The sequence below is a fragment of the Scomber scombrus genome, chromosome 17, assembly GCF_963691925.1.
Source record: "Scomber scombrus chromosome 17, fScoSco1.1, whole genome shotgun sequence".
Classification (NCBI taxonomy): domain Eukaryota; kingdom Metazoa; phylum Chordata; class Actinopteri; order Scombriformes; family Scombridae; genus Scomber; species Scomber scombrus.
The window spans coordinates 19,842,171-19,869,617 of record NC_084986.1 but is presented as its reverse complement, the minus strand read 5'-3'; the positions used below and the strand labels follow the sequence as shown (position 1 = coordinate 19,869,617).

General features: G+C 39.6%; 1 protein-coding gene across 1 annotated transcript; it reads right to left on the bottom strand.

Moving 5' to 3' along the window:
- Window positions 1-11,706: 11,706 nt before the first annotated feature.
- Window positions 11,707-18,686, bottom strand: LOC133997529 (cytosolic 5'-nucleotidase 1A-like). The gene is made up of 6 exons (XM_062437145.1): window positions 18,511-18,686; window positions 18,229-18,396; window positions 15,432-15,561; window positions 15,116-15,238; window positions 13,975-14,159; window positions 11,707-13,188 (listed from the first exon to the last, which is right to left on the bottom strand). Exons 1-6 carry the CDS (start codon window positions 18,622-18,624, stop codon window positions 12,823-12,825), a joined length of 1,086 nt encoding a protein of 361 aa, XP_062293129.1. The 5' UTR covers window positions 18,625-18,686; the 3' UTR covers window positions 11,707-12,822.
- Between the last annotated feature and the right edge of the window lie 8,761 nt (window positions 18,687-27,447).

Here is a 27,447-nt window from a genome sequence, read left to right as displayed (position 1 = left end):
GGGAGGTGAGGGCGAACAGGTGGTTCAATCTGTTGAATCTTACATCTCAAGTCCCAGACTGTTAGGGGAGAATACGTTTTACACAAGTCTTGCTGGCCCTTTTTTCTGAAGCCGATGAATTATGCATCATCTTGAGAATATTCCCCCAGAATCCTCATCTTCATTCAGATTTACCGCACGGGCCTTATCGAGGGTAACATCCTGGCACCGCTACGTCATCATGTTTTATATGATTTGGGATCATGCATGTCGCAAATAGATTAGGCCTGTTCAATCTCCGGGGTCGATTAAGTCAGAACACCAACTGACCAACTTTAAGTTCGTGTGTGTGTGTGTGTGTGTGTGTGTGGGGGGGGGGGGGGGGGGGGGGGGGGCTGGGCTTAACGAAATTGAGTTGGTGTGTGGCAGAAGGTCGTGTGCCTGTGAAGCATGTTTCGTTACTGCGCTTGCACAAGTACAAGGACTCGAGTGAGGAAACGAAACTTTGCAGCGACGCACACGCACACACTCTCTCACACACACACTGTCTCTCTACACTACACTACGCCGTGATGAACGCCAACAGGCTCACATGCCTGCCTCTCAGCCCCCACACCGCCCACCTTTTTCTCAAGCAGTTGCTAAGGTGACGGCAAAGGCTGAATTTTAATCAGACAATAAATTAAGACAGTGTGATCTTCTCCTTTATTATTAAATGGCACCGGTGCTGATTTCTGAGATCCGTCAGGTATGTTGCGCAGTCGGGGAGAAACAATGACAGACTGCAAATCTTCACATTGTCCAGATGATGCAAACAGACAGTGAAATTCCATTAAATTTCAATAGTCTATATTTGAATTAAATGATACAATTTTATGCGTTTCAGTAACAGATATACTGTCCAGTTTAAAATAAGATAGTCATAGCCAGGTGGATTTCCTCATCCCACTGCAAACACATTCACTTTTGATGCTGTAATTGTTGATGGAGTCTTCAGGCCTGTCTCCCTGTGATATGCACACCACTGCTGTGATACTGGGGAAACCACCGGTTGCTATTCCTGAAGAAAACAGCTGTTAAAAAAAGCTTCTTTGCATCCACAGCCATTTTAGCGAGGTTACGTCTCAAGCTGAGTAAATGATGGATGTCACACAATAAATGCGTGGTGAGTGGGCTGAGTCAGTAAATGACTGCATTGTTCAGTTCAGATTGTTTGTGTAGAGGAGCTGGTGATGTGGGGAATGCTAATGAGCGCGCCCATAAAAGCCCCGTTCAGCGGCCAAGTGTGAAGCGCCGCTCCTGTGCATCATCATCTATCTGCTGTTTGTGGATCAGCTGAGTGGTAGCATGTCTGTGTGGATCAGCAGGACGAGCCACAGGTCTAAATTTGATTTTTTTTGTTCGTGCAGAACAATGAACTGGGAATGTTTTGAAACAACAGTGTGATTATAGCTAAAAAAAATCTATATGCTGTACATACATTTAGATTTTTAAATAGGCTATTTTAAAGTCTGCCTACTTCTCAGCTCAAGTAATATCAGAGAGATCTCTGTAGTTCCCCTCATATGTCAACTACTGAGCATTTTCAGATCATTGTTTTTGTTATACAGCCCACAACTTTACCGATTTGGTTCATTCTCACCCCACACAGAGCAGGGGAGAGCAGCAGGTGAGTGAACTGTCAATCATAGCTTTCAGTCAACGCCCACACTGCAGACATCAAAGCTACTATAGGTCTTCAAATCTTATTAACAGAGCAATAATTTCACATTTCCACCAGCACACTTAGTTAGACGGGCTGAATTTTGAGGATGAGAACATAATGACTTGTTAAAAATATATATATTGAATATCAATTTCTACAGAGAAACTGACACTTTTGGCCTAGTGGCTGTATTGCACTTTGAGGTACTTCCACATCCACTTCTGCCTCAAGCAATAGTTGTTGGCACCTGCTTTTCAGGTGCAGCAGGCAGCTGTTTCCAGAGAAAAAGATCTGGAAAAACCTAATAGATCCTTCCTGCAAAGCACAAAACTACAAACATACACAGATGGCAACTAGCGGGTGAACAATGCAGCATTTCAGTAGGTAAGAAGCCAGGTACTAAACTTCCCTCAGGTAAGTAACTTCCCTCAGGAGTCGGTGGAGAACAAACCAGAGCTAAAAGGAGAATAAATATTGAACTTACATTCATCAGGTGGATGGAAACATGATTTTAAATTAATGGTGCATTAGAGGTGCCACTTTTCAGCTGGATGTGCAAAGAGGTCATTTTTAGCTATGTGTGACGGCGTTAGCTATGCGTGTCAACGTTGTGTTCACATTTGGAGTGTGACGAGATCTCGCGAGATTCTCGTGGAGGTGAATGCAGTATTCAGGAGGCAGCACACGGTGCAAGCAAAATAAAACATAAAAAAGGACGATCGGTTTTCTATCGCTTATTTGCACATCATGATTGTCTTCTTTTTATAATGTCACTGTGTGGATCAGTTAACTTTGTTAGAGTAGGCGCCATCATTCTAGTTTGTGAATTAGCAGCTTCTACCTGCTGAGAAGATCTCACAGTCCGCAGTGACAGATGAGGAGAGGCGCAGTGGTAGGTTGACCCCAGGGCTCTACACTGAAAGCCTGAGTTAGGAGGAGCGGGAGAATCTAGCACAGCAAGTATGGTAGCCTAATGATGCAAAAAGTAAAATCAGTCACACTCCCAAATTAAAACACAATTTATAAGTGTGTTGTTCTAATTGTGTATTTGTGTGATATAGGATGTGTACAATTTACTTTTATTTCTGTGTTAAATTAGCATTATGTTATAATTTGTGATAATTTGAATATTTATTTGATTCCTATTTATATACTAGAATTGTTTCTATTCTTCATACTTCATTTTTGGTATTTATGGTTGTTATTTCCATAAATACCAAAAATACCAAAATTATCTATCTATAAAATATCTATCTAAAGTTTTACAGTGCTTGCATATTGCATATTGCATACTGCATATGATAATTAATACTTAGAAAATAGAACTGAATTGACAGTCATTACAAGATGATTAGTTGAAACAAATGCACCTGCATTGTTTTGCATTATGTCACTTTCAGCTAAATAAAATTAACTATTAACTAAGATTATTTTTCCAGTCATATATTTCATCATTGAAGTTTTCTTAAAAAATAGTGTTAAAATCTCATCTCATCTTATTCTTGTGATCCCAATATCGAGTATCGTCACACCCCCAGTTCACACTGCCCCCAAGTGGCCAAAAAAACGTCAATTAGACAAGTCTACTCACTCAAAACATCCAAAGACTTAATTTATTCAGACATCACTTCAAGTTCTCAGAGAAACAATTTCTGCTCCAATCATAACATATGTTCAGAGGCCTGGGCCGACTTTCATCACTCACCATGTTGATGCCCCTGGGCAGAGAGACAGATCTGCAGGGGTATCTGGGAAAGTCGTACTGAAACTCAAGAGAGGAAGTCTTCATCTCGAAACCTTGACTGAACTGTGGAGGAGGTGGAATCACGTTTGTGTCGTCTATCTCCAGCAGCGAGGACGGCGTCTCCACTTTTATCTCCAGGCACTCTGGCTCGTCTTCCCTCCTTATTGTGACAATGTCTGTCTCCAGATAGGTTTTTTGTGTCAGGTCATTCGGGGTCCACTCTTCTTGGGTCTTCTTCTCCAGAAAAGAGCCCTGCTGCTGGGCCATTGAGCGGGTCAGCCAGGAGCTCCACTGGGTCACCTCTTGGATCTGGTCTTCAGGCTGAGTTAGAATTGTGGTGGTTGAGCTGGAGGGAGAGACTGGTTTCCCAAATGCCTGAAGGCTGTTTTGGTCAAAGACATTGGATGTCACCTCATTCAGAAACTGTGAAAATTTCACTTTGGCTTCAATCTTTTCTTCCAGCAGACACTGTAGTTTTACACTTTTAATGCTGGCAAGGGACTGTGAAGAGCCCCTCCCCTGACACTCTCCACCCCTCTCTGGCCATGCATGGAGTTTGTTATGGTTGCTGCCTCCTCCCCGCTCTGACTGTGGATGAGCTCTGCCATGAGGCCCTCTGGCTGGACAGGCTTGCCACCTTCTGTCCTCTCTCCGTCGAGTTTGAAACGCTTCCTGGCTTTGCTTCCTGATAGAGCTGTGCAGGAGGCAGGTAACACCAGAGCTCCAGCTGTTCAGGCTGCCGGTGCCCTCACTGCTGCTCCTGCTCCCTCCTGGGCTGCTGCTGGGGAAGCTGGTGCTGGATCGCAGGCTGGGGGATGACCAGTTAGAAGAGGAGCCTATTAACTCCTCTAGCCAGATCTGGTCACCGTTGAGAATGGGATTGGGACAGAAGGCAGTAGAAGAGGGCCAAGATGGTTGGCCCTGCTTGGCTGTGCCTCTCTGTGAGAGAAAGCAGGCTGTGCTGCTTGTCCCGTCCATTGGTTTGAGTCTTGTCTGCATCAGTGTGTTGTGTCTCTATTGTTGCAACTGGCTGATAATCCATGGTCCAGTGGAAAGCTCCGAATTTAACGAGTTCTACCCCAATCCCATCTCATTATTGTGCAATGTGTCTGACCTAGAAGAGATTCGATACTTTTCACTCTAGGCTGAACAGATGGCCTTCTTCAATGCCAGGATAACCCCCTGCTATGTCAGGCAAGGACATCCATTACTTAAAATTTAATGCACAGAATAGGACTTATAACAGTAGGCCAGTCTAACAAAACTATTGCTCATTATTTCATGTTTGCACACAAACACCATAATATCTTCTTACTCAGAGACGTTCTGAAGGCAAAGTCAAAGACAGAGAATATCACAGCTCCTCTACCGTTAATCTGTAAAACCTTCAGGTTTTGAGTTTAATGAGAGAGATATTCTCACACACAATCCCAGGAAGTGTCTTTGCTAGTTGAGCACAGCTTACTCTGAGGGTGCTGTTCTTAATTATACCGTCTATTGATAGGAGAGCAGGCAAAGCTTTTTCAGTTTTTTCCAGGTCAGTGGAAGTAGAAGAGCATTGATCCAACTGAGAACCCGGCAGCTGACACACACACTAATGGACAGGCTTGTTGAGTAATGGTTTACCGCAATTACATCAGTGTCTGTCATTAACAAAACAGTCGTGTTCATGAAAAAACTTGAAGACACTATATTCTTAAATGAAAAGAGACTTTCGATTATGGAATAATAGCTGAGAGCAGATACAAAACATACAACTAAACTGTTTTAGTCTCTAATGTGATACATTTCCTTCACATAATTTAATATTTTAGGAAATAAGCTTGTTTGCTTTTTACGGAGAGTCTCAAGACATTTAAAAGATCAATGCAATTCCAGTGTATGTGCATTAATCACAAAGCTGGAGCTGTTTTGAGGAGAGAGAGATGGGTATAATACGCAACAACACGTCCTGGTTGGAATATAAGCAGAGATGTTGCAGTTATGGGGTATTTGCAGTAACCATTCAGCTTTTAAAGGTGTCAGTAGGTGTATTCCCCAGGTTTCAGTGCTCTGGTATCGATCCTCTCAAACTAACTCTTGGTGAATAGGTGAATAAGCAAATTTCCCAAAATGTAGAACTGTTCCATTAAATTACATACTGTTGAATATTGATGCAAAAAGTCAACTATTTTGTTTTAGTACAGTTTTACAGTGATATATTTGTTTTCCTTTTTCTTCTACTTCCACACAAATACTGTGCACTCGCATACACTGTCTCTACATTTTTCAGGCTCTACAAAATGTGTAGTTTTCTAACTTAATGTAACAGTTTCACATTTCATGATGCTATCTTCTCCTAACTCTTTAAAGCAAGCTGTGCTGTATTCTCGTTCATGCTATCACATACTGAGACACATATTCATGTGAGTATAGTGTAGCTGTTCTGTTCATCAATATTCAGGTGGTTACATAACTTCATCGATAACACCTCTGTTAGTCTGTGCATGGGAGGAGTGTAAGAGATCTTGATTGGTGAGTGAGAGGCAGCAGTTTGATAGACATAAAATGTAATATATCTAACAGGGTTAGGTGGAGTCTCCTTAAAGTGAGACCCTACTCCGAGGGTCTCACTTTAAAAATGTGCAAAGTCTGCACTGAAAATGTAGGCTCATTAGTCCTGTAGAACATGCCACAGGAGAAACCACTAAGTAAAGCATTCCACATTTCAATCTTGGTCTTCTTCACTTTTGTGCTGTTTTTAACAATGTTCAACAGCCTTGCCTGCTACGAAGATTTTTTAACCATAACTCTTTGAATATGCCAAACCATTATGATCCCAAGAACATAGGAGAGACCGTCAACTTGTCCTACCTATACCTACTAGTCTTTCCTAGAGAAATCAGCTTGGATCAGAAAGGGATAAAATACTGTACAGTGCATCTTGTCATGCAGGAGCCAGACTGTTTCGGTCTCCAGGGGTGTCATTAGTGCGCATCCGATATGTGGGGTTTTAGCCATGACTGGGTGGCCTGCTGTGCGCATGCGTTCTTCCAGACTTGGGCCCCACACCCTGCCTGCTGCTACAGCCCACCAGCTCACAGGACACCCGAGGGAGCACCCTGTCTGGTATCGGGGAGCACCAAAGCCTTCAGCACACAGACATATCTCTATATTATTTTCTCCCCATCCTATCTTCCTTTCTGCTCTTTCTTCAGGCCCTCTCCATTGTGCCGCCATTTTTCACCATTTTCAGACTTTCCAGACAGGCTCAAGCCTCTTCTATGATGAATGTCTTTAATAATCTCTTTTCAATCTCAGGAGGAGGAAAGGGGTGGGAGCCAATTTAGAACTATCGCCCTGACGGGAGAGACTGTCAGCCCATGGCTGCCCAGAGGTAATGGTGCTGAAATGGATTCCTGCTACAAGCGCAGAGGTGGAGATAATTGGTGATGCTTGCGTGTTCAGTGGTTGCACTCTGCTTTCCCTAGCTGGCTAGTTGTGTCGCTGTCTGGCTGGGATGAGCGTCTGCAGGGGCCCCGTTATGTGTCCCTTACTAAGCCTGCAGAGCAGACGAAATGCCACTGCTGATAAACTCTGGCCATGAAGACGCATGGTCTTATGCCGCTCAGCTGTTACTATGGCACTGTGTCTTGTCTGCTAAGCCCTTCCCATCAGATCAGTGTTCTGCTCTCTTCCATCTGTCCTCAGAGCCTCATGCTAAAAACGGGCTGAACAGTAGGTCAGTGTGATGCTTTTTAGAAACGACAAAAGTCAGCTAACTTATTGCCAAATTACAGCAAAATCCAGCATGCAACATATATTAGAGATGACAGTGACAAAGAGCAGGCCGATCCCTTTTACACAGAGCAGATAAATCTCAAAAAAACTGGAAGAAAAATTCCACCATTTAATGTTTTTTGCCTTACAAACTGATAAAATGTGTCAGTGAATTAATAGCTTGTGTGAGAGCACCATGGGCTCAACATAAAACTTATAGCAGTGTGCTATCAACAAGATCGCTGCCTCCCTCTCCTGCTTGTCTTTTGAAAGCAACAAGCACAGTAACGACTGGTTTCAGAGAAACATTTTCAGTCGATCACTTAACCTGTTTTCGTCTTTACGTCTGCATATTGGATTGTATGAAGCTTACTAACTGCGTCTCGTATCTTAGCCGAGGCTGTCAATAATGGCTAACAGGTGCACCTTTGAAAAGCCAAGCTGAGGATAGAGCGTGTCGATGTGGCATCAGTAATCCATCTCACGCAGAGTCACTTGTCAATGCCTCCGGACCTGTGGGGTCGCTTTTAGAGAACCACACTGTGCAATCAAATGAGAATGGGCTAAATTGAATAAGGGCTAGCTCATTCTGGAGGTGTAGAGATAGGTTTCCTGGGATCCCTGCAGAACACACAGTTAGGTCTGCAGTAACATCAGTCAGACAGCAATTACAGAAGCGCATAATGCATAACACAAGGGTGAGATGAGCATCTGTTTCAAGCAGGAAGTGTGTTAGCAGAAGAAAAAGCAGTCTATAGTTTAATCTGCACAAAGCATCCATGACAGTTCGGCACTGAATCAAAGGCTTAAAGAAAGTAAATATACTGTCTTCATATGAAAACTGTAGATTTACAGTATAGCTTTAAATTTGGTGGGCTTGTACTGGATGTGCCTAGGATGATGTTTCTATAAGAATGTACTACTGGGGAGGGGGACCAGATGACCTCAATACATGTCATTATCATACCACAGTTTTCTGTCAACAGAGCCTGTCATATCACTGTGTGCTCCACCAACTCAGTCACACAGCAAATGGTGACTGTGGCATCGTGCAGCAGATTCACTGAGCTGCTGTCAGGAGTGTTGACAGTCTTCATTATGGGTGAGGATGGTGGTAATCTGTGGTTTCTGGTAAGTGCAGTGCAAAACCTGCAGATAATTTAACAAAGAAACATATGGATTGTTACCTTCACTTTGAATCATTAATGTTTATTCTGGTCTTTTGTGTTTACTTTTGGATCACGTTCCTTTAAAATTAAATGAAAGGTGTACATTTTCATATTTGAAGCCATCTAGATAGATAATCTACATTATTCCTGACTCTGATCTGAGCTTGGTAAAAATGCATTTTCACAATATGCATCCAGGACGGAAAAAAATGTACAAGACAAACTTCATCTGGATAAACTGCCCTCATATCCGATATTTAACTATCACATTAAAAAAATTATAAATTAGGAATGTAACTGTTTTAAATAGTCAAGTTTTATGTCACTCATATTTTCAGATGCTGTTTTGTTATGTTGAATGTGTTTGATATAAATGAATGTTTTTTATGTAACTTTGTGACAAATTGTACCATTTTGGTTGGTGGTTCAATCCTTGGCTCCTCCAGATTGCATGTCGAAGTGTCCTTGGGCTGAACCCCAAATTGCTCCCATGAGTGTGTGAGTGGGCGAGTGAGCATTAGAAACATTTTGTAAAGCACTTTGGAGAAAAAAAGCACTACTTCACTCCTGATGAGCAGGTTGGCACCTTGCACGGCAGCCTCTGCCATCAGTGTATGAATGTATGTGTGAATGGATGGATGAAAATATGTAAAGTGCTATATAAACGCAGCCCATTTACCCTTTAACCATTCATAACCATCATTCCAGGATATACGACATGTTGGAGATTCCTCTCTCTTAAGGTTATTAGGTTTATTTGTTTGCATAGCACTTTTTATACAGTGTATGTAACTCAAGGTGCTGTACAAATTAGAGAAACATAACATATATTAAAAATCAGACATTAATGTGCACTTTGGCAATAAACGTTTATAGGTTTCAAGCATTCAGTCCACTACTTCAGCCCAGACTAAAATATCTCTACAACCCTTGAAAGGATTGCCATTCAGTTTGGCAGAAATATTCATGTTGCCATTATAACTTAAGTGATATTCTGACTTTTTCTCCCATGACTTCATCAGGTCAAAATATGAATTTGTCCAGTACTTTGGTTTGTATACAAATATCTGCACAGCTAATAACAATCCCATTTGCCTCAGCTGTAGTTTATGGTTCCTGCTGATAAATGTTAGAATTTTAGCACACTAAACTAAGTTAATGAACATGGCAGTTATTTCCTGTGTAACATTAGCAAGCACTGTGAGCATGTTAGCACTAATGTTAGCATTTGGCTCAAAGCACAGCCTCTGAGTGACACTGCCATAGCAACAGACTCTTTTCCTTGTTTAAATGAACCCATAATCTAATAGCAGATAAGAGTTTTTAAGTATGCTAAAAGCAATTTCCATCTTGTGTGTATTCCATTTAAACCTTAGACAGAGCCACTGTATGTCCATGTCAAAGCCACAGTTTATTAAATAAATATCAATTATCTCATTATGTTTGAAAGAAGCTCCCAGAATATCCAGTATGTAAGCATTAAAGTCACCCACCAAGGTGATGTCGGTTCAAATAAATTACTTTCAGAAAGCATGTACCTACAAGTTTCTGGCCACCAACCAAAACATATTTAGAGCAAATTGCTTGTCAAGAAGATAAATGCAGCAGCAGAGTGAGAGAGGACTGTTTCCACAGTTATTCTTCGCTAACTTTTCTTGTGGCATGCCTGCACGCACGCACACACACACACACACACACACACACACACACACACACACACACACACACACACACACACACACACACACACACACACACACACACACACACACAGAAATGGTGCCAATTATAGTAACTGTGTGATGAGGTTTCTCATACTGAGCCCCATGCTACCTTTGCCTCTAATCCTTTGTTATTAATTATATCTTCAACAAGCCTACACAGTTCTTGTGGTGTCAGCACCGAGTATCCATGGCAACAGCCGGTTGGTCCCAGCTCTCAGGGATGCACACACTCTGCTGCCTGACAAAACCATGCCTCTCTGCAAAGATGCTTTTCTGACAAGACGAATAACTCAACTGTAGAAATTTTTATAATAAAATTCAAGTTAATCCAGCCCCTTCCTTAAATGTTGTGCATTAATTCTGCTCTTCAGTGTCTAGGCAGGGAACAATACTCATAGCATTACCATGGTGACCAAACTAGTGCAGATGCCTGTTGCTAAACTCAAACACCACAGGCGAGACTTAACTTGTGTTTTCGTAAAGTACAAATTAATGCAGAACTTTTAACAATTTCACCAGGTGAAATAAGACGAACAAATTAAGACAATTACTGAAAGTCTACACTGAATTTATACTCAGTGAGTATAAAACACAGATATACTTAAGATTTTTATACTCTTACACCCCCCCCCCCAAAAAAAAAAAATCTCTTTTTATACTGCATATAACCCAGGGGAGATGTAGAGCTGCAACTATTAGTAAACCAATTTTTGAGTCAATTTACCATTTAAGTCATTTGTAAAAAATTTTTAAAAAAGATGTTAAAATGATCTTGTTCCTGCTTATTAAATGTGAATATTTTCTAGTTTATTTAATCTTCTACAACAGTAAACTGAAGCTCTCTAGGTTGTGGACTGTTGGTCGGGACAAAACAAGACATTTTAGTTCGCATCTTGGGCTTTGTGAAACCACAATCAACATAATCAGTTAATCAAGAAAATAATCAACAGAATAATGAAAATAATTGTTAGTTACAGCCCTTGTGAGATATTATAGTCCAAGAACAATAAACCTCAGATGTTTTTAATATATCTGGTACAGCAGGCAATATCTCATTAACTTCCCATTAGGCTTAATGTTGGAGAGAGGGGTGATTTGCATTTTGTTGTTCTCGTTGTGCTCGGCAGTGATATTTTGGTACCTGGAAATATGGGCCGAGTGGGAGCCCAGTTATATCAAAAGAAGAAAGTACTTCAAAGCATACACTTTGTAAGATTGTATATTTTTATGTATTTATGTAATACTTTATGATCAGCTACACTTTAAAGTCTAAATGCTGTTTCCTGGTTATATTTTACCCTCTTTGTTGCTCTAATACTATGTTTTGATAGTTCCTCTTCTCGAGTAAATCTCATTTTAGTTAAGCAGGAGCGCCCCCTTGTTGCTCATCTTGTTACATACATGTAAGATTAGAGTCACTCTCTATTAGCTGAGCACTGAGGAACACAAGATTTAATGACAGGACAGATCTGGTTAGAGATGCTGACGTTTGACTGTAACTGGTTTGCTTTCACAGAAAAGTGACTCTCCTCCGAACGAGCGGTTAAAGGGCAAACAAGCTGCGCTTAAAGCATCGATGGCACCATCTACTGCTGAGATGCACAAAGACAAATTCAGCCACTTGGGTCCCTTCCACATTCCTTTATTCATCAAACCACATCCTCTTTATTAAGTACAGTCAGCATTAGGGGTAGATTATGTGAAAGGCAAGACAGAAGTAAAAAAAATAAGAGCACTGAAGTGGTGGAAATATAAAGTTACTGTTAAAACATGAATAGAATCAATGCAAACAACAGAGACAATATAGATATCCATACATATTTATGATATTCTTGCACTATGAAATAAATATAGATGGAATCACAAAACATACATGCATATATAGTCGTATACAAACAGGATAACATACATAACATACAAGTTCAGAAAAGTTCTTTTACAGTATTGCCTGATGTACAGGTACAGTGTCAAAGCGTAAACACTTCACAGAACATGACTGTTCTGGGGGAAAGCCTGGGGAAAAATACAAAGTGTAACTTTTATGTAGTTTGTGTGCAGCAACAGCAAAGACAGTAACCAAGAAAGACAGCATAAGCTTTTTCTGAAAGTTTTAGAGGCTGTACCCTGATATCCCTTTCAAACTTACAGCCCAAATATTTATGGGCCCTATTATTAAGCCAGATTATTGCAGACCAAAAATGTAGGACATTTTTGTTGCAGTTTTTTTAAGGTTATGGATGATCTTGTGCGTCAAAAAGCAGCAGAAACATTTCTTGGCCCTCATGATACTTAATATGTCATTGACCATTAGCCAAAAACCATGATATATAAAAGATACGTGTCTATGGTATAAAATTGTAAAGACAATAACATGAACTCCTATGAAAAAGAGAGTAAACCTTTCTGAAAGGTAAACATGTACACAGATATGGTTAAAAGGCACAGACAGGCAAAGACTTCTTCAAAACAGTATTTCAGTTAAATAATGCACCTAGTGTTAACCTCACTTTGAAAAGATGTTCTCTCACTCAGCAATTATACTACATCATGAAGAAAATAGTAGAAAATACTAGAAAAAGCTTTACAAAGCTCCAATGTATTAAAGACTCTCTAAAAAGTTCCTGTTTTCAATTTGACAGAATGCAGCCATTTTAGAACAAAATCTATCCATTGCAGGTGACAACGTAGTGCATATTTAATATTTTAACTATTTTTAGATTATACCCTCCTTCTGTTATAAGATCACTCTTTTTTTGCCGGCTGCTCAATGAGTTTCCCCTTGTGGTACTTCTGTCCGATCCCGTAGGGGACGTGTGCAGCTATGGTTCCCAGTTCCTTGGCCCCTTCAATGTGGAACATCTGGTCGTCGAAGAAGATGTGCGGTTTTATCTTCTCCAGGAGGGGCCCTTTAGGAGCTCCGGCCAGGAAGAGGGCCTCGTCGATTTCCAGGCCCCAGCTACGGAGGGTCTTCAGGACACGAGCTCCTGAGCTGGCAGCGCTGCGGGCTGTGACCAGGAACGTCCGGATGGGACATTCCAAACGCTGGTTCTTAGCGTAGAATTTTCTCTGGAGCTTCCCCAAAGCCTCCAGGAAACACTTTAAGGGACCCTAAAAGCGTCAAAGGATCAAGGTCATTCAAAAGGTTTTTAGCACAGACGATGAGGCGCACAAGTACAGAAAGACAGACGGATACATAAAATATGGGACAGCAAATCACAAGGCTCATGAAAGTCAAGGACGGTATCATTATCAAGACAGCATCTGTATATTCTAGTTTATGGCAATTGAATGAATACATCTGGAATCTGTGAAGAACAAAAAAATCAAATCAAATCAAACAACAGTGCCTTGAACTAATCTTCTTGAACTAACTTAGCTTCTTTAAAACCAGCAGAGCAGGTTTCTAAACCCTGCAGATATTTCCCACAGCCTGATCTGCATGTTTTGCTCCATACAAGTCTAGTTGAGACAGCACCAGATTTAAAGCCAAGCAAAGCAAAGATGCACTTCATACTCAATGTACATTCGCCAAATGCCAAATCCATGAGGAATCATATAGGGTTCCGCTGAAGACAGAAATATTTGGACACAAGTCAATGCTGGTCAGTCAGTAGTATGTTTGTGTGTAGTTACCACTTTTTTACCAAACATGGTTATACACACAAAAGCTATCCATAGAAACCCAGACTGAGGCATTTGTTCGGGGGCATAAATGACAGGGTTAAATATTACGTCTGATGCACGCTTTCTACGTAGCTGTGGTTAGAGAGAGTAATCTTAATCCTTGTATCAAGAATCAAGAATTATGAATATGTATATTTTGGATATACTGCACATTATGTCTCTATCTGTGAGATGTATGTGATGGTTAAGTCCATAGAAACAATCAGTTACCTGAGCAAGAGGTTTGTTCTCAAACTCCTTCTCGTGCTCAAAGAAAGTGTCCAGGCCGTGTTTCTTCACAATGATCTCTGACTCATCTGAGAAGAGGACGGCATCGCCATCGAACGCCACTCTCAGCTGAGTTTCACTCAGCTCAATCTGCTTCTCGGGCATAAACATTGTGGCAGCTGCAATGCCTGAAGGAAGGGAGACAAGCAATGATTAAAAATGATGCTTTTGTAAATTTATGGATCGCTTTATATCATGTCATCTTGTTAGATCTGTGTTTCACTGAAAGTTGGAACACATTTGGCAACAGTAAAAGGTTTTTTGGAAAAAAAGGATATGACAATAAACACTTGGTGGCATGAGCTCTGAATTCAGTGGCAGCATAATAACCTACCGTATGAGTGCACAGTCTGTCTACATGGTCGTTCACAAGCAAGGACAATTGTGAAATTACATTTTAGAGATTTGTTAGTGGCTAAACAGAATGTCACACTTCTCCTGTGATGAAAGGCTGTCAACTAAATGTGTTACAAACAAATATGCGGGTGAAAAAATCTACAGTTTCAGATTGGCCTCATTTTGGACACCTTGTATGCTGGAGGCAGCGTTAACATGTATCACACGTATGAGGACAAATGTGGACATGGAGAACTCATTTGAACGATTTAACATTTGAGTCTGACAGCGATGAACAATTATAGTGTTGATGTATGTGTCGATTTTTTGGGACTAATCATTTAGATTTTAAATATAATGGTACTGAAAATTGGGGAAAATTCCCATAAGCTTTCCCCAATTTTCAATCTTTTGTTTTGTGCACACTCAACACTTAAAACCCCCAAAACAGCCCATTACCAATGCAAAAAGATTTAGCATTTCTTTTCTTGATATACAACTCAATTCATTAATCCAACTTGTTTTCTTTCAATCAACTAATCAATTATGTCAGCTTTGTGTGTATACAGCAGGGAGCCATAAATCACACGCCGTCTCCAACCAGCTCCTTCCTGCTGAACAGCGGGGGGTCAAAATTTTCCCTCGGCAGTGTGAATGAGTCACACACGCGAGTCAACATGCAAGTGTGTAAATTTTAGTACAAAATCGTTTTCAGGCTGCTGCTGAGGTAAGCATCAGCATCACGTACCTTCTTCTATAGCCTTGGTGACTTTGTCTGAGTCCTTAGAAAGGTAAAGATTTGTCATGTAAGCCTTCAGGTAGCCTGTAGGACTTTTTCCTCCCGTCATACAGAATCTCTCTATGGTCAAATCTGAAAGAACAGAAGGCATGTTGGAGATGTGTGAAGAAACAAAGAGTGTTCTGATTACACTGTAACAGCTCTTCTTCATTTCTAGTGTGTCATTACTACACAGAGTGTTGTTCTTGATTATGTCTGATGCGGCAGCAGGCGAGCCGACACCACACTACACAATCTACAATGTTTAGTATAGCACTCAGCATACCGTAGTGATTAATGCTGTTTATGAGGCGCACTCCAACTTGGGCATGGTTGTTAGTCATTAAGACGATGTCAAACAACTCCTCATTCTCTGTGTAGAGCTCCCTCAGTCGAGTGTTGACATTCATCAGCGCCTGCATGAGAGGACGGACTGTTTTACTAAGAAAGGCAGGATATTGTCTCAGAGGGTTTAACAGGAGGTTACAACACAAATATTACAACATTTAAACCACAACTCTTTTTGTTGTTGAGTGACACAATAGATGGATTCCTGAAAAAGGAGAACTGAGGCATTAAAAATACATAGAAATTAATTTATATGTCACACCAGCTTTCATCAGGGTGTTTTGTACATGTATGGACATGCACTGTACAGCTTAATACAGCCAATAAACTGTGTGGGTTGATAAATCAACCCATGTTGGTTTATCACAAGTATTTTGTGATCTGTGTATGTCAGCTGATAAGTAACAATTGGGACATATGTCTAACAGGTTTTATAAACTATCAAACACAGATAACAGCTTAAATATCCAGAAATGCTTGAAAACATACATAGTTCCCTAAAAATGAACTGTATTGTGCAATTAGGGAAACTCAATATACTGTACATTCCTTATAGGTGTTGCAAAATCACATGTTGCTAATGAACATATTTGGCAAAATATACTTTACAGTCCACGATGTATTGTTCAAGTTTATCACTTACATATCAAATCATTGCAATGAAATAAATTTCCTTTCAGAATTGTGTTCTTTCTTAAACAGGCTTTTGTAAACATTTCACCATGATGTGACCAAACAGGTAGCTCCAGGTCTGGAAAGTGAAGCCAATGTGAAAGTGACTTAAACCTGTATTCTCTCTAATGGCCAGCAGGGGGCGACTCAAGTGCTCCAACAAAAGGTCAGATAGTATAGAAGTCTATGAGAAAATGACCCTACCTTTCACTTGATTTATTACCTCATTAAAAACTTTCCTAATGAGTTTGTAGCTCCAATCAATAGTTTCAGGTACTCAGCAATACAGCAAGAAAAACAAGGCAGGCTATGGGAGGCAGGCTTAGGGCATAGTTACATTGTAGTTGACAAGTCACTACCACAGCAACAATGCTGGTTAGGTAACGTAACCATGGTGTAACCCCAGAGTCAAAGAGTATAGGCTGTATTTTAGTCTGTTTTCAGTTCATGAATGTTTTTCACATTTCTCATTAGCATTATCGCAGTTAACCATGCTAGCAGCTAGCATTTGGGTCACATCCACCCTTCAAATATGGTCACATCTGGCTCTAAAAAAATAAAATGGCGACAGTTAAAATGCCAAACTTGAGTCTTCAAAACAGGAGTCCACAAACCACTGGGTGACATCATGATGGCTACGTTAATTATTCTTATTCATTTAAAAACTCCACAAATCAGACAAATGTAATTATTTTAACATAGATCATTTGAAAACAGAAAATGAATAATTCCCAAGAGTTAATTCTGTCTTATTTCATACTTGGAGTTTAACTGATGATGTCAGGTGACGGTGAAAAATGAGCATTAGTCACAATAATCACATATTAGTATGTTAATACAATGTACAGCCACCATTAAGAACTGCAGAAAACAATAACGTATATTAATCAAAAGGAGACAGCCACAGGGTGCACATGGAGTCTGTTGCCAACTGAGGTGACGGGTCTGTCTGTATGCACTCATTAGATCCAATTACAGCCTGAGTAGTTGTACAACAGCCAGCTATTTTACAATAACAAGGCAATCACTCTGCCTATGATGTTCCCATATTCTAGGATGATAATACCCATCAACACTCTGCTAAACAATGTCAAGAGTGGTCTGATGAACAACAGGCCCGCTCAATAACAGCTCCGAACATTAATCGGCATTTATGGGTTGATGCAGAATGAGAACGCTGTCATCCTTTAAAGAAATGTCAGCTTTTCTTGACAAATGATGTGATTTCATGACTTGTATGACAGCACTCAAAGAAGTTTTAAAGGCAAAGAGGGTCTTTAATATCATGTCACTGATTTCAATGCATTGTTAGGTGTTTCCCTTATTTTGTCAAGGCTCTGAAGCTATTTGTAGGAGTTCAAAGATATATTGTATTTATATGATTTATATGAGTAATTTTAGTGAGTAGATTTATTTTGTCAGTGGATATCATGTGGGATCAACTGCATCTTTGATAAATAGAGACCCATCATTACGTAAAGTCCCCCCTCCACTCATATATATATATATATATATATATATATATATATATATATATATATATATATACTGATATATCTATAAGCCAATATTAGCCGATAATATTGGTTACAGGCTACCAGGCTCCCACATCTGATAAGATGTTTGGATTTAGATGTTTTAGATGTTTGTATGAAACCCATGTCCAAAAGAGTCATACATTCTGTCACTGTGTTACTTATGAATGGAATTATAGTGAAAATAAATGATTCCCCTTTTTGCTAGGGATCCTTTGGAAACCGCTCATGGACTCCTTTGAGAACTATCACTTTAAATGAAATTAGTTTCTTGATTGCAGAGGACCTGCCGATGCTAAAAGCCAAAAATACCTGTCTGTACATGACTTACTAAGGTGTGCATCATGAATTCCAAAGTCTCTTTATAGAAAAAGACTCTAGATGTGAAAGCAGAAATCCATTAGCAGATATAATGAAATGCACTTCTCTGACTTTTCCCTGGTGTGGCCTATCATAACAGCCTGCTTTATAAGTGCATTTCAGTGACCACACCCTGCACACACCTCGCAGAGACAATATCCAGCCTACCTTGACGAAGGGAAAAGCAACTCCTGGCTTCAGGGGCTCGTTCTCGTGTTCTACCTGATAAGCCACATATTTCTCCATTCCTTCCTCCTCATAGATCTTCCTCTCTACCACCATGTTGAAGAGGGTGCGAGAGGAAACTGCGATGGTAACAGCATTCCTGGGTTTGGGCTATTAGAGGGGAGCAGAAGAGGTGGGGCGGGAAGAAAATAAACGAGTGTAACACTGGGCTTGTTTTTAGAGACAAAGTTCGAGTCTAAGGATAAAAAACATACCGGTACTCACAGGTCTGGGTTTGTTTGTTTTGAGGTTGTCAAAGAAAGCTTTGGCCGCGGCCCAGTCTTTTTCTTCTCCGCTGTCTACGGTATCAGTCGTATCGCTTGGCTTTATTTCGCTCATTGTTATAAACGTGTGGTACTCTTTGAAAACTAAACACACCCTGAAAAAGGTGAGATAGCTACAGGAAGAAAACTTTCCGGAAATGTATGAAGTTTAAGGGGAACGCCTGGTGGGTGTGTCTTCAAGCTGTGACGTAAGCAGGTCTGGGCACCACAAGTAAGAGTGAGAGAGAGAGAGAGAGAGAGAGAGAGAGAGAGAGAGAGAGAGAGAGAGAGAGAGAGAGAGAGAGAGAGAGAGAGATAGATTGACAGAAGTATTTGGACACCTATTTTATATAACATAACTTCGTGGCAACATTTTTATCAATATGACACAAAACAGACAGGAAAAAAAAATAAAAACGTTTTCTGAGTTGTGTTTGGATGAACTTACCTGAGCCCTGAGCTCTGTCCTATCCAGCATCTTTGAGATAAACAGGAATGGTGACAGCCAGACAGCCCTTATTACCCAACATCAATTGCTAATCTCACTTATGATATTGTGGTTGAATGGGAGCAAATTCCTGCATCCAGAAATCTCATGGAAAGCCTTCACAGTAGAGTAGCCTACACATTCATCAACAATCACTTTGTGCATGTGTTTAATATTCTGGTATCCACATGTCTTTTTCTGGTTGTTCAGGTGTCCACATACGTTTGGCTATATAGTTTATAAGAGCTTTGAATCAGTGATGTACGGCTCAATAACAATATGACCTCCACATATGACCTTCATGCAGTAGACGTGGGACCTTTGAGGCCCCTAAGGGTCTGGTGTAAATCCAGTCTTGGATCAGAGAGGATGTAATAAGTAATGTAACTATTTCAGTTACTTAATCAAAGTATTGTAAGTATTACATTTGATTACTTTATGATTACTTTTCTAATTTTCTAAAAAATGTTTTCAGCTGTTAGGGTAAGTGTACCCATTAAGCCCACCGAAATCTAAGATAAGGTGTTTTTCATGGATACTGACATTATTTAAAAGGGAGATCATTTCTTATAAAGGAAAATTTCTCTCTCATTTGAAAATGTATTCATTAGTTCATGTAGATTTTAGATAATAAAGTAAAGATATTTTATGAAAAAAGTCAAAAGTCTGGCATGGGCTTAATTGGTACTGTGACACCATGTAAGCCCATGTGTGCTACACATAAGCCCACGTCAAGATTGATTTACAAAATATTAAAAAACATTGATATCAAATAATTAGGACAGTAATATATGTATTTAGTAACATGTTAAATATTTAAAAAATGGGGAAATAAACAGCCTGAGCAAAATCTTAAAGGTCTGACTTGTCTGATGTAACCCCCTTTGTAAACATCAACATTTTCATTAGTAACTGTAATTTAATTACACATTTTCTCAGTAACTTTAAAGGATTACAGTTATATTTATTTTCTAATTAAATTACCTAACGCTGTTACCATTAACTAGTTTTTAATCTTTGGAAAAATACACTAAAACTTCAGATCTGTACAATCTACTCAATATGTAAAGCATAAAGTGTCCACAAGTCTGTCAGAGTCCTGTCACAGTGTTTGTATCCTACTGTGTGTGTACCTTTATCTCATCCATACGAATGTCACATTGAACTTATTGTAAATCTATATTGCATACGGTATTGCATAATGCATTCAGGGAGGAATGACATGATAAACAAAGATGTGACTTTCTTGTTATGTTGCCTCCACTACCACGTTGGAATAAATTATACTCTTGTGAATTATTTATAGCCTATAAATATTTATTTTCATGTTCTTAAAGATCAGCCGCATCAGCCTCTAATGTAGTGCACAAATGACAAATGCGTATACAATCTTTTTTTCTGTCACACACACACACACACACACACACACACACACACACACACACACACACACACACACACACACACACACACACACACACACACTGTCCACCGGCACATGAATGACCTCCCTCCTCCATCACACCCCCCACCCCCAGAGTTGGTAGAGTCCGGGACGGAGCATCATGGCGATAGACGGTAAGTACTCTCTCTCTCTCAGGTGTCCTACAGTGACTCGTGTTAAACTTTGCTCTGGACAGAATAAAAAACGCTGTTTAAAACTCACATTTTTATATTCACCGAGTCTGTTATCTTTTATCCAGTGTTTTTTCTATTGAACCATGCCGTGAGTACCGCAGTGCTCCGGGGCTGATGCTGAAGCGCGGACAGCCGCACTGATGCGGGAGTGTTGTGATCCCTTCATGGGATGCGTGCGTGCTAAAGTGGTGCTGAAGTGGACAGAGACACAGATAGTCCCTGTGCTTTAAGTGGCCGAGTCACGGTTAAAGACATTAGCGATATAACTGACTGAGACACACCTGTGACCATACCGTAGCTTTCCACTTTAACCAAAAAATCACGCGCTTCTACTCGCGTATCACATGGCAACCACTTTGTTTTGCGACAGTTAAAGAACTACATTAGTCAGCGGATGAATACAGAGTCATTTTATCAATCAAATGCTCGCGCTATTGATGTATTCTGTATTATCTAAGCTAGAGTGGTGCGTATATGGAATATAGCAGCCTGTATGCCGATGGAGGAGTGTCTCTTTAAGGTTTTAGTGAAAGTGACCGGAACACATCACCGAGAGGGATGCTGGAGAAAGAGTCAGCGCGTGCATTCATTGTCCCCCTGTCCCGTTATAGACGAGAATCCTTACCGTGTCACGTGCAGTCATGCGTGCACACGGCTGATACATGGTGACACCTGAGAGAGAGGAGACATACAGACGCACCAGCAGCGGGGCCTGACGGTGGGCACTGGTGGTAGCTGGCATGCATGTGGAAATATCTGGAGCAGCATGTTCTTACATTTGAATTGCTGACAGCTACGTCTTTAATTAGATACTCCATACTGTCTATCTTAAATGTGAACGCCGTCCAACTATTGGCTCTACGCACTTCATAGAGTGGGGTCAACATGTGATTTTATTGTTATCCATCATTAAAGGGGCACGCCACCACTTCATTTTTTTTACACATAATGCCAGCTTTCTAAAGTCTGAGAAAATAACTGATAATGTCATAAGGATTATATTGGAGACTTCAACTATTTGACTGAAAACCTTCATTTAGTAACAGGCAGGGGAGGTATCTGAACGATGATTTCAAGTTGCACCATGGAAATTGTAGGATTCAACATTTTTGGAGCTGGACCAATACTAAGGGGATCAAAACACTGGATATCTTAGCTTCTTCTGCTCCGATTTTGACTCTGTTTTCAGCTTTGTGAAAGTTGAACACCTTTAAATTTGTATTTTGACCAGTCAAAATGTAATTAGAGATTTTTTTCAATAGGTTTTAATTAATTGTAAGTGCTTTGTGGAGAGAGACGTGACTCCTGTTGATGTATGGAACGTTAAAAGGGCTTATCATACTGTAATAGTGTTGCACTTTTTTATGGGACATAATCAGATTTAAATTTTTAGGATAACATTAAATAAGTAGAAACTGTCAGACAAGATTCATGTCAGGTCATGTCAGACCATTTTTCTCTAAACAGTTTTGATTTGTTATATGGCTTCTTCTTATAATTTACCTTTTTCTCAGCAAACAATCTGACTTCTCAGAGCAGGAAACTCACAGATGGTAGCCTACTAATAACTTTAACGATGCCCCTGTTCTGTTCAAGTGTTCCAGTAAGTCATTACAGTGAGCCAGAACACAAAGACCCTGAAACTGAGGCAGATAAATTGAATTTATGCAGCCATCATTAATTTTATTATTAACACCTGCGCTTTTCCTAAAGCGACATGCCGAAATGCTTTCCATAAAGACGGCAGCCTAATATCTTGTGAATACTCATTACTGCAATTTCCCCTGAATCGTTAACAAGGGATGTTTTACTGTAACAATTTTTGGTTTTCCTTGAATATATTGTATTTTTTGGTGTTCACATTTTTACACATAAAATAATGATAGCATAAGTAAAACAAACCAGAAAAAACATTAAGAAAAACAAACAAACATGCAGGAAAAACAAAAGTGTTTTCATATCTGGTCGTCATCATTTTTCCATTACCAAATCCACTGCCCTAACAACAACACATTTTCATTTTTTGTATGACACTCAACTACTGTCCAAAGTTACCTGAGATTATAAGAAAAACAGTAGTCAGAGTATTACCGATTGCTGCATTTTGGCAAGCTTTTCATCTTTGCATGAATAGCCAAAAGAGAGTTTCCTGCATTAAGTGAATTGGTCCAGAAAGCAACTGTCTGCCTGTCTGACAGAAGACAATTCAGCCTCAGAGTTTTCTCTTTGCTCTGGCTTTGAGTCATCGCCTCAGACCACTTTCCGGCATCCAATCCTTGATGTGAGGGCAATGATACGATACGAGTCCATCGAGAATCACATTTTACAAGGGGAGCTCTGCAGGAGAAAAATATTCAATATAAGTGGTAGTGGTTTAAAATATTCAGCCACCATCTTTTCCCAAATTTCTCCTTCTTAGACCGGTACAGAAACTAAAGATCTGCTCCCGTCATGCTCTTAACTGGAGACACATGAATTATTAATACTGAAGTGTTGAGCCAAGAGACATAATGTGTAAGTGCATAAGCCTGTGAGTGTATGAATGTGTGTCAGAGTGATACAAGTGTCATTATACCTAATTACCTTAAGCCTCAGAGGGATTATAGAAACTGATGGTAATAACCACCAAGTAATGTAACGACCACCAGATAATGTAATGACATGTAATAAATTGACACAGTAAGTGAATGCAAGGAGTTAGATCACATTATTGATGATAATTGGGTGACACCTTTAACTGATGATGCAATCATGTTAACAAGGTTGCCACAGATACTAAAAAGACACCTGCAACCAGGGCAGTGACTACCAATGAGGACACTGAGAATTTGGTGGTTTTAGCCACCTGGACAAAGTTTATATTATATGTTTAATACTTGGTTTCAGCATTTTCAAAGTCTATATAATGAATTGTTGACTACTATTAGGCCAATAAGTAATAAAGTAGATAAAGGATTCAGTTTATTCTTAGAAGGAGGCATTTAGACCTTAATGTTAGGAAATATAATTTAAAGAAACGATTTTAAGTTAATAAATATATTGTGGGAATTTTAAATAATAATAAAAAATAGTTTATAGTTTTCAAAATGTTCTGTCAGGAGCTGCCTTGTATCACCTCACTGTATCAAAAATCCTGACTACAAACTGATGTCTTATTTCAAAACTTGAAGTAATAATCACTGCATGTAATATGTATCATTTATTACATTAATGTGCTTTGGAGCTGTTTTGACCCATCTAGAGAGAGATGTTTATATTAAAAAAAAGAATTATAATGACAGTTATTGCTGCCATAGAGATGGTTAAAGATGACCTATACTGCAACATTCGTCTTTATTTAAAGATGCTTTACCTCTGAATGTGAACAGTATCTTTAAGCAATAGATAGAAATTTTCGGGAAATACACATATCTACTTTCTAGCCAACAGTTAGATGTGTAAATTGGTGTCGCTTTTATATTGGGGGCCCGTTTGTACTGCAACATGTGATAATTTCCTCTGGTGTTAATATCGACATGTTTAACTAACGAGAGAGGTCTGTATAGGACTTATAAATCTATCTGCAGTTTGTAATCAACACTCATTTGTGAAGCAGGATGCTGGCATAATTTGCAACCTACTTACAAATCTCTGTTATGAAACGGACCTCTGTCTGTTACATATTAAGATGGAGCCAGCCGTTGGTTAGTTTAGTTTGGTAACAGGGGGAACCAGCTACAGTAGCTTGGCTCTGTCCAAAGATAAAAATCTGCCTGGCACCAAAAATAAAGCTCATTAATTAAAACAACCAAGAAATAGTTTGGCACATCAAACCCCAAATAAAACCACAACTTGTTATTTTTACTTTGTTTTTCTATTAATTAAACATGTTAATTGGTGACCGATAGAGGTGCATGTAGCTTGAGTTTGTTACCTTTAGACAGGCCAATGTTTCCAGTCTTTATGCTAAGTTAACCATCTCTTGGCTCCAGCTTTATATTTACATGAATATTAACTTTCTCATCTGCAGTAACTCAGGGCAACAAAGTTATTTCTCAAAATATTCAAAGTAGTCCTTTAAGTCTTCTTCACCTTGTTTTCACTGATATTCTACACACTCATTCATGTTCAGTATTAACCATTTGATTGTGCTTTTGTTTGTTGCAGTGAGTTAGTTTCATGCATGCTGGCATGAACATCTGCCAGCTCTGCTAACCTGAAGGCTGAACATATGTTTCCACAATACATGGAATCATATTTTAACCTATAACTCCTAACTTTTCATCTCTCTTTCTCTTCCCAGGAGGGGGGAGGAACTGTGGTGTTCATGAGCTCATCTGTGCCAGAAGAAGTAAGGCCATGTTAACAACCACGCATAAGAATACATTTTTGAGTGTTTGTTTGTTTTCACCGTGCTTGGCTACTTCTCCGCTTCATGAGTCTAAAAGCACAAGGATTAATATCTCCAAATATTAAGAAGAAACACTCCAATTGCATTTTTTCCCGATGACATCCCTGTTGATGTTTGGCGTATAGAAAGTTTCTCTATATAGATACAGAAAACATAATGTCTGTGTGTAAATTATGCATGGCGTATCAAGTTTTAGCTCACTTCAGCAAATGAAGGCAGCTGTGTGTTCATGATTTATTCATCGTGGAGGTTTTGTTTCTTATCAGACGTCCATGTGTAAGCAACATTTCCAGATTGCCCACCTACTTTTTAAACAAACCTGCCCTATAAACTACAGCAGAGTTAAGTATGCACTGGCCTAAAAACCTAAAAAATGTGATACACCATTACATGTGGGTGATCATTCTCAATGGAGAAATTAATCTCTATCTTTGTCCTTTTTAGGTGGAAACCTGACAGAATCATGTTTTTATTTGACCGAAACATTTATAAATTAGCATATGTTTCTCCGAGGTTATTATTCATTTGCAGTTTTCACATTGAATGGTTGAATGCATTTTCATGTTTGTTGGATTAATTACCTTAGAGAGTAAAAAAAAAAACAGATTGAGTCCTGAGGCTCAGTTCAGAGCCCCGAGTTCAACTTCAGTTCACATGCCATAAAAAAACAGATTTATTCAGTGATTTTTTTTCTTGTTTATTCTGTTCAGACACACAAAATGTATATGCACACCCACAGAGGGTGACATAAGGTGAAAGAGGAGGGGAGTTATAAAGGCAGAGAAAGAGAGAAGGAAGAGACAGAGAAGCAAAAAACCCCAAAACACTTTAATCAGCTCTTCTGTCAAGAGAAATATCAGATTTTCCTGTGAATGATGGGTATTACATAAAAATTATTACAAGGGGTGAGTCGTCTCAAAGGCTGGTTTCTACCGCTCCACTTTCCAGTGTACATTGAAGGAGGGATCAAGTTACCTCAGGTGTCTAAATTATTTAAGCTGTTATTGACATTTACAGAGCAGGGCCATGTATGAAGTGCCATCACACGCAAGGGCACGGGGCCATAAGCTGTTCATTTCGACAGACGGCTGCTGTGCCCGGGAATGCAGAGGTCATTCTGGCTCGACCGACAGAACTGTCAGCAGTGAGAGTTGATACGTAACCCTACCAAGTGCTGGACTGGACTAAGAGTAAGGGATTTATTACATGTCGGATTACTTCAGAGCAGGACAACTTTGTTTTTCCCCTCTTTTTAGATCATTTACTATCTATAGCAGCAGAAGTACTGGTAGTGTTTTTTTGGGAACAGCTGGCTTTAAAGAGGATATTCATTTAGGTAAGCTTCTGCTGCTACACATCTCTCCTACTTCTTTTTCCATTCTTGGGAATTTAGCATTCATCATTTTGGCAGTCTGCAGCAGACAGCAGCACTAGTTGTTAGGCTGCAGTGGTCTCTGCCTGTTGCCATGGTGAGACAAGTCTGTCCATAGTAAGTTCAGTATGTTGTCAGGAGGTTAGAGAAAGTATGCATCCATTTTTCTCCCTTCCTCATCTCATTTATTCGTTCGGGGAGATATTGCATTGTTAAGCGGCGGCTGGTGATGGTTTCTTCTGAAATGAACACCTGCTACAAACCACATGCTATTACATTTGGGCTGTGTCTGCTTCACCAGACACATTTGCCTGTAATGCACCACAGTTTTATTTATTTATTTTGTGGATTTAACCTTTATGTAACTGGAAAAGGCATGCTGAGATTGAAAAATATTTTTGAAGTGTGTTCCTTTCAAGATCAAGAGCGAAAATAACAGAATTAGAAAAAAGGGCAATTATAAAATCATTAATAAATTACCAGTTAGGGTAATATCATAAAATATCACATCATAGAAAGGGTCTCATGTGACATCTTAAAGGTGCACTAATCAACATGTTCATGTTAGCAATGGAATGAATAATATGTGTGTAGTGAGAGAGTCGTACGTAGTTGGAGAATTATCACCCGATTCCCTTTAGCTCTACAGAGCATTTTAGCATCCTTCAGCTCATTGTTTTCATTTTACAGCCCGTAACGTTAGCCCTTAAGCTAACCCTAAGGGTGGGCTAAAGACTAACAGTTTGAGTTGAAGTCTAAGTTTGGAAAAAGTTAGTTTGTGGAGTTAGAATGAAGTGAAGTTACCAGACATCTTTAGTCTGCTCCTAATATCTGCTTTTAAGGCAAGCGACTCAAGGCTACATTAGCTGTTACGTTAGCATAACAAACCCAAATCTCTTGAGTTTTATTTTGGGTACTGTAAGCACCAGAATTGTATAACAAAAAGGGGATATTTCTGTATGCTAAATCAGTAAATTTTTCTTTGAAGGCTCTGCGCATCCATGGTAAATTC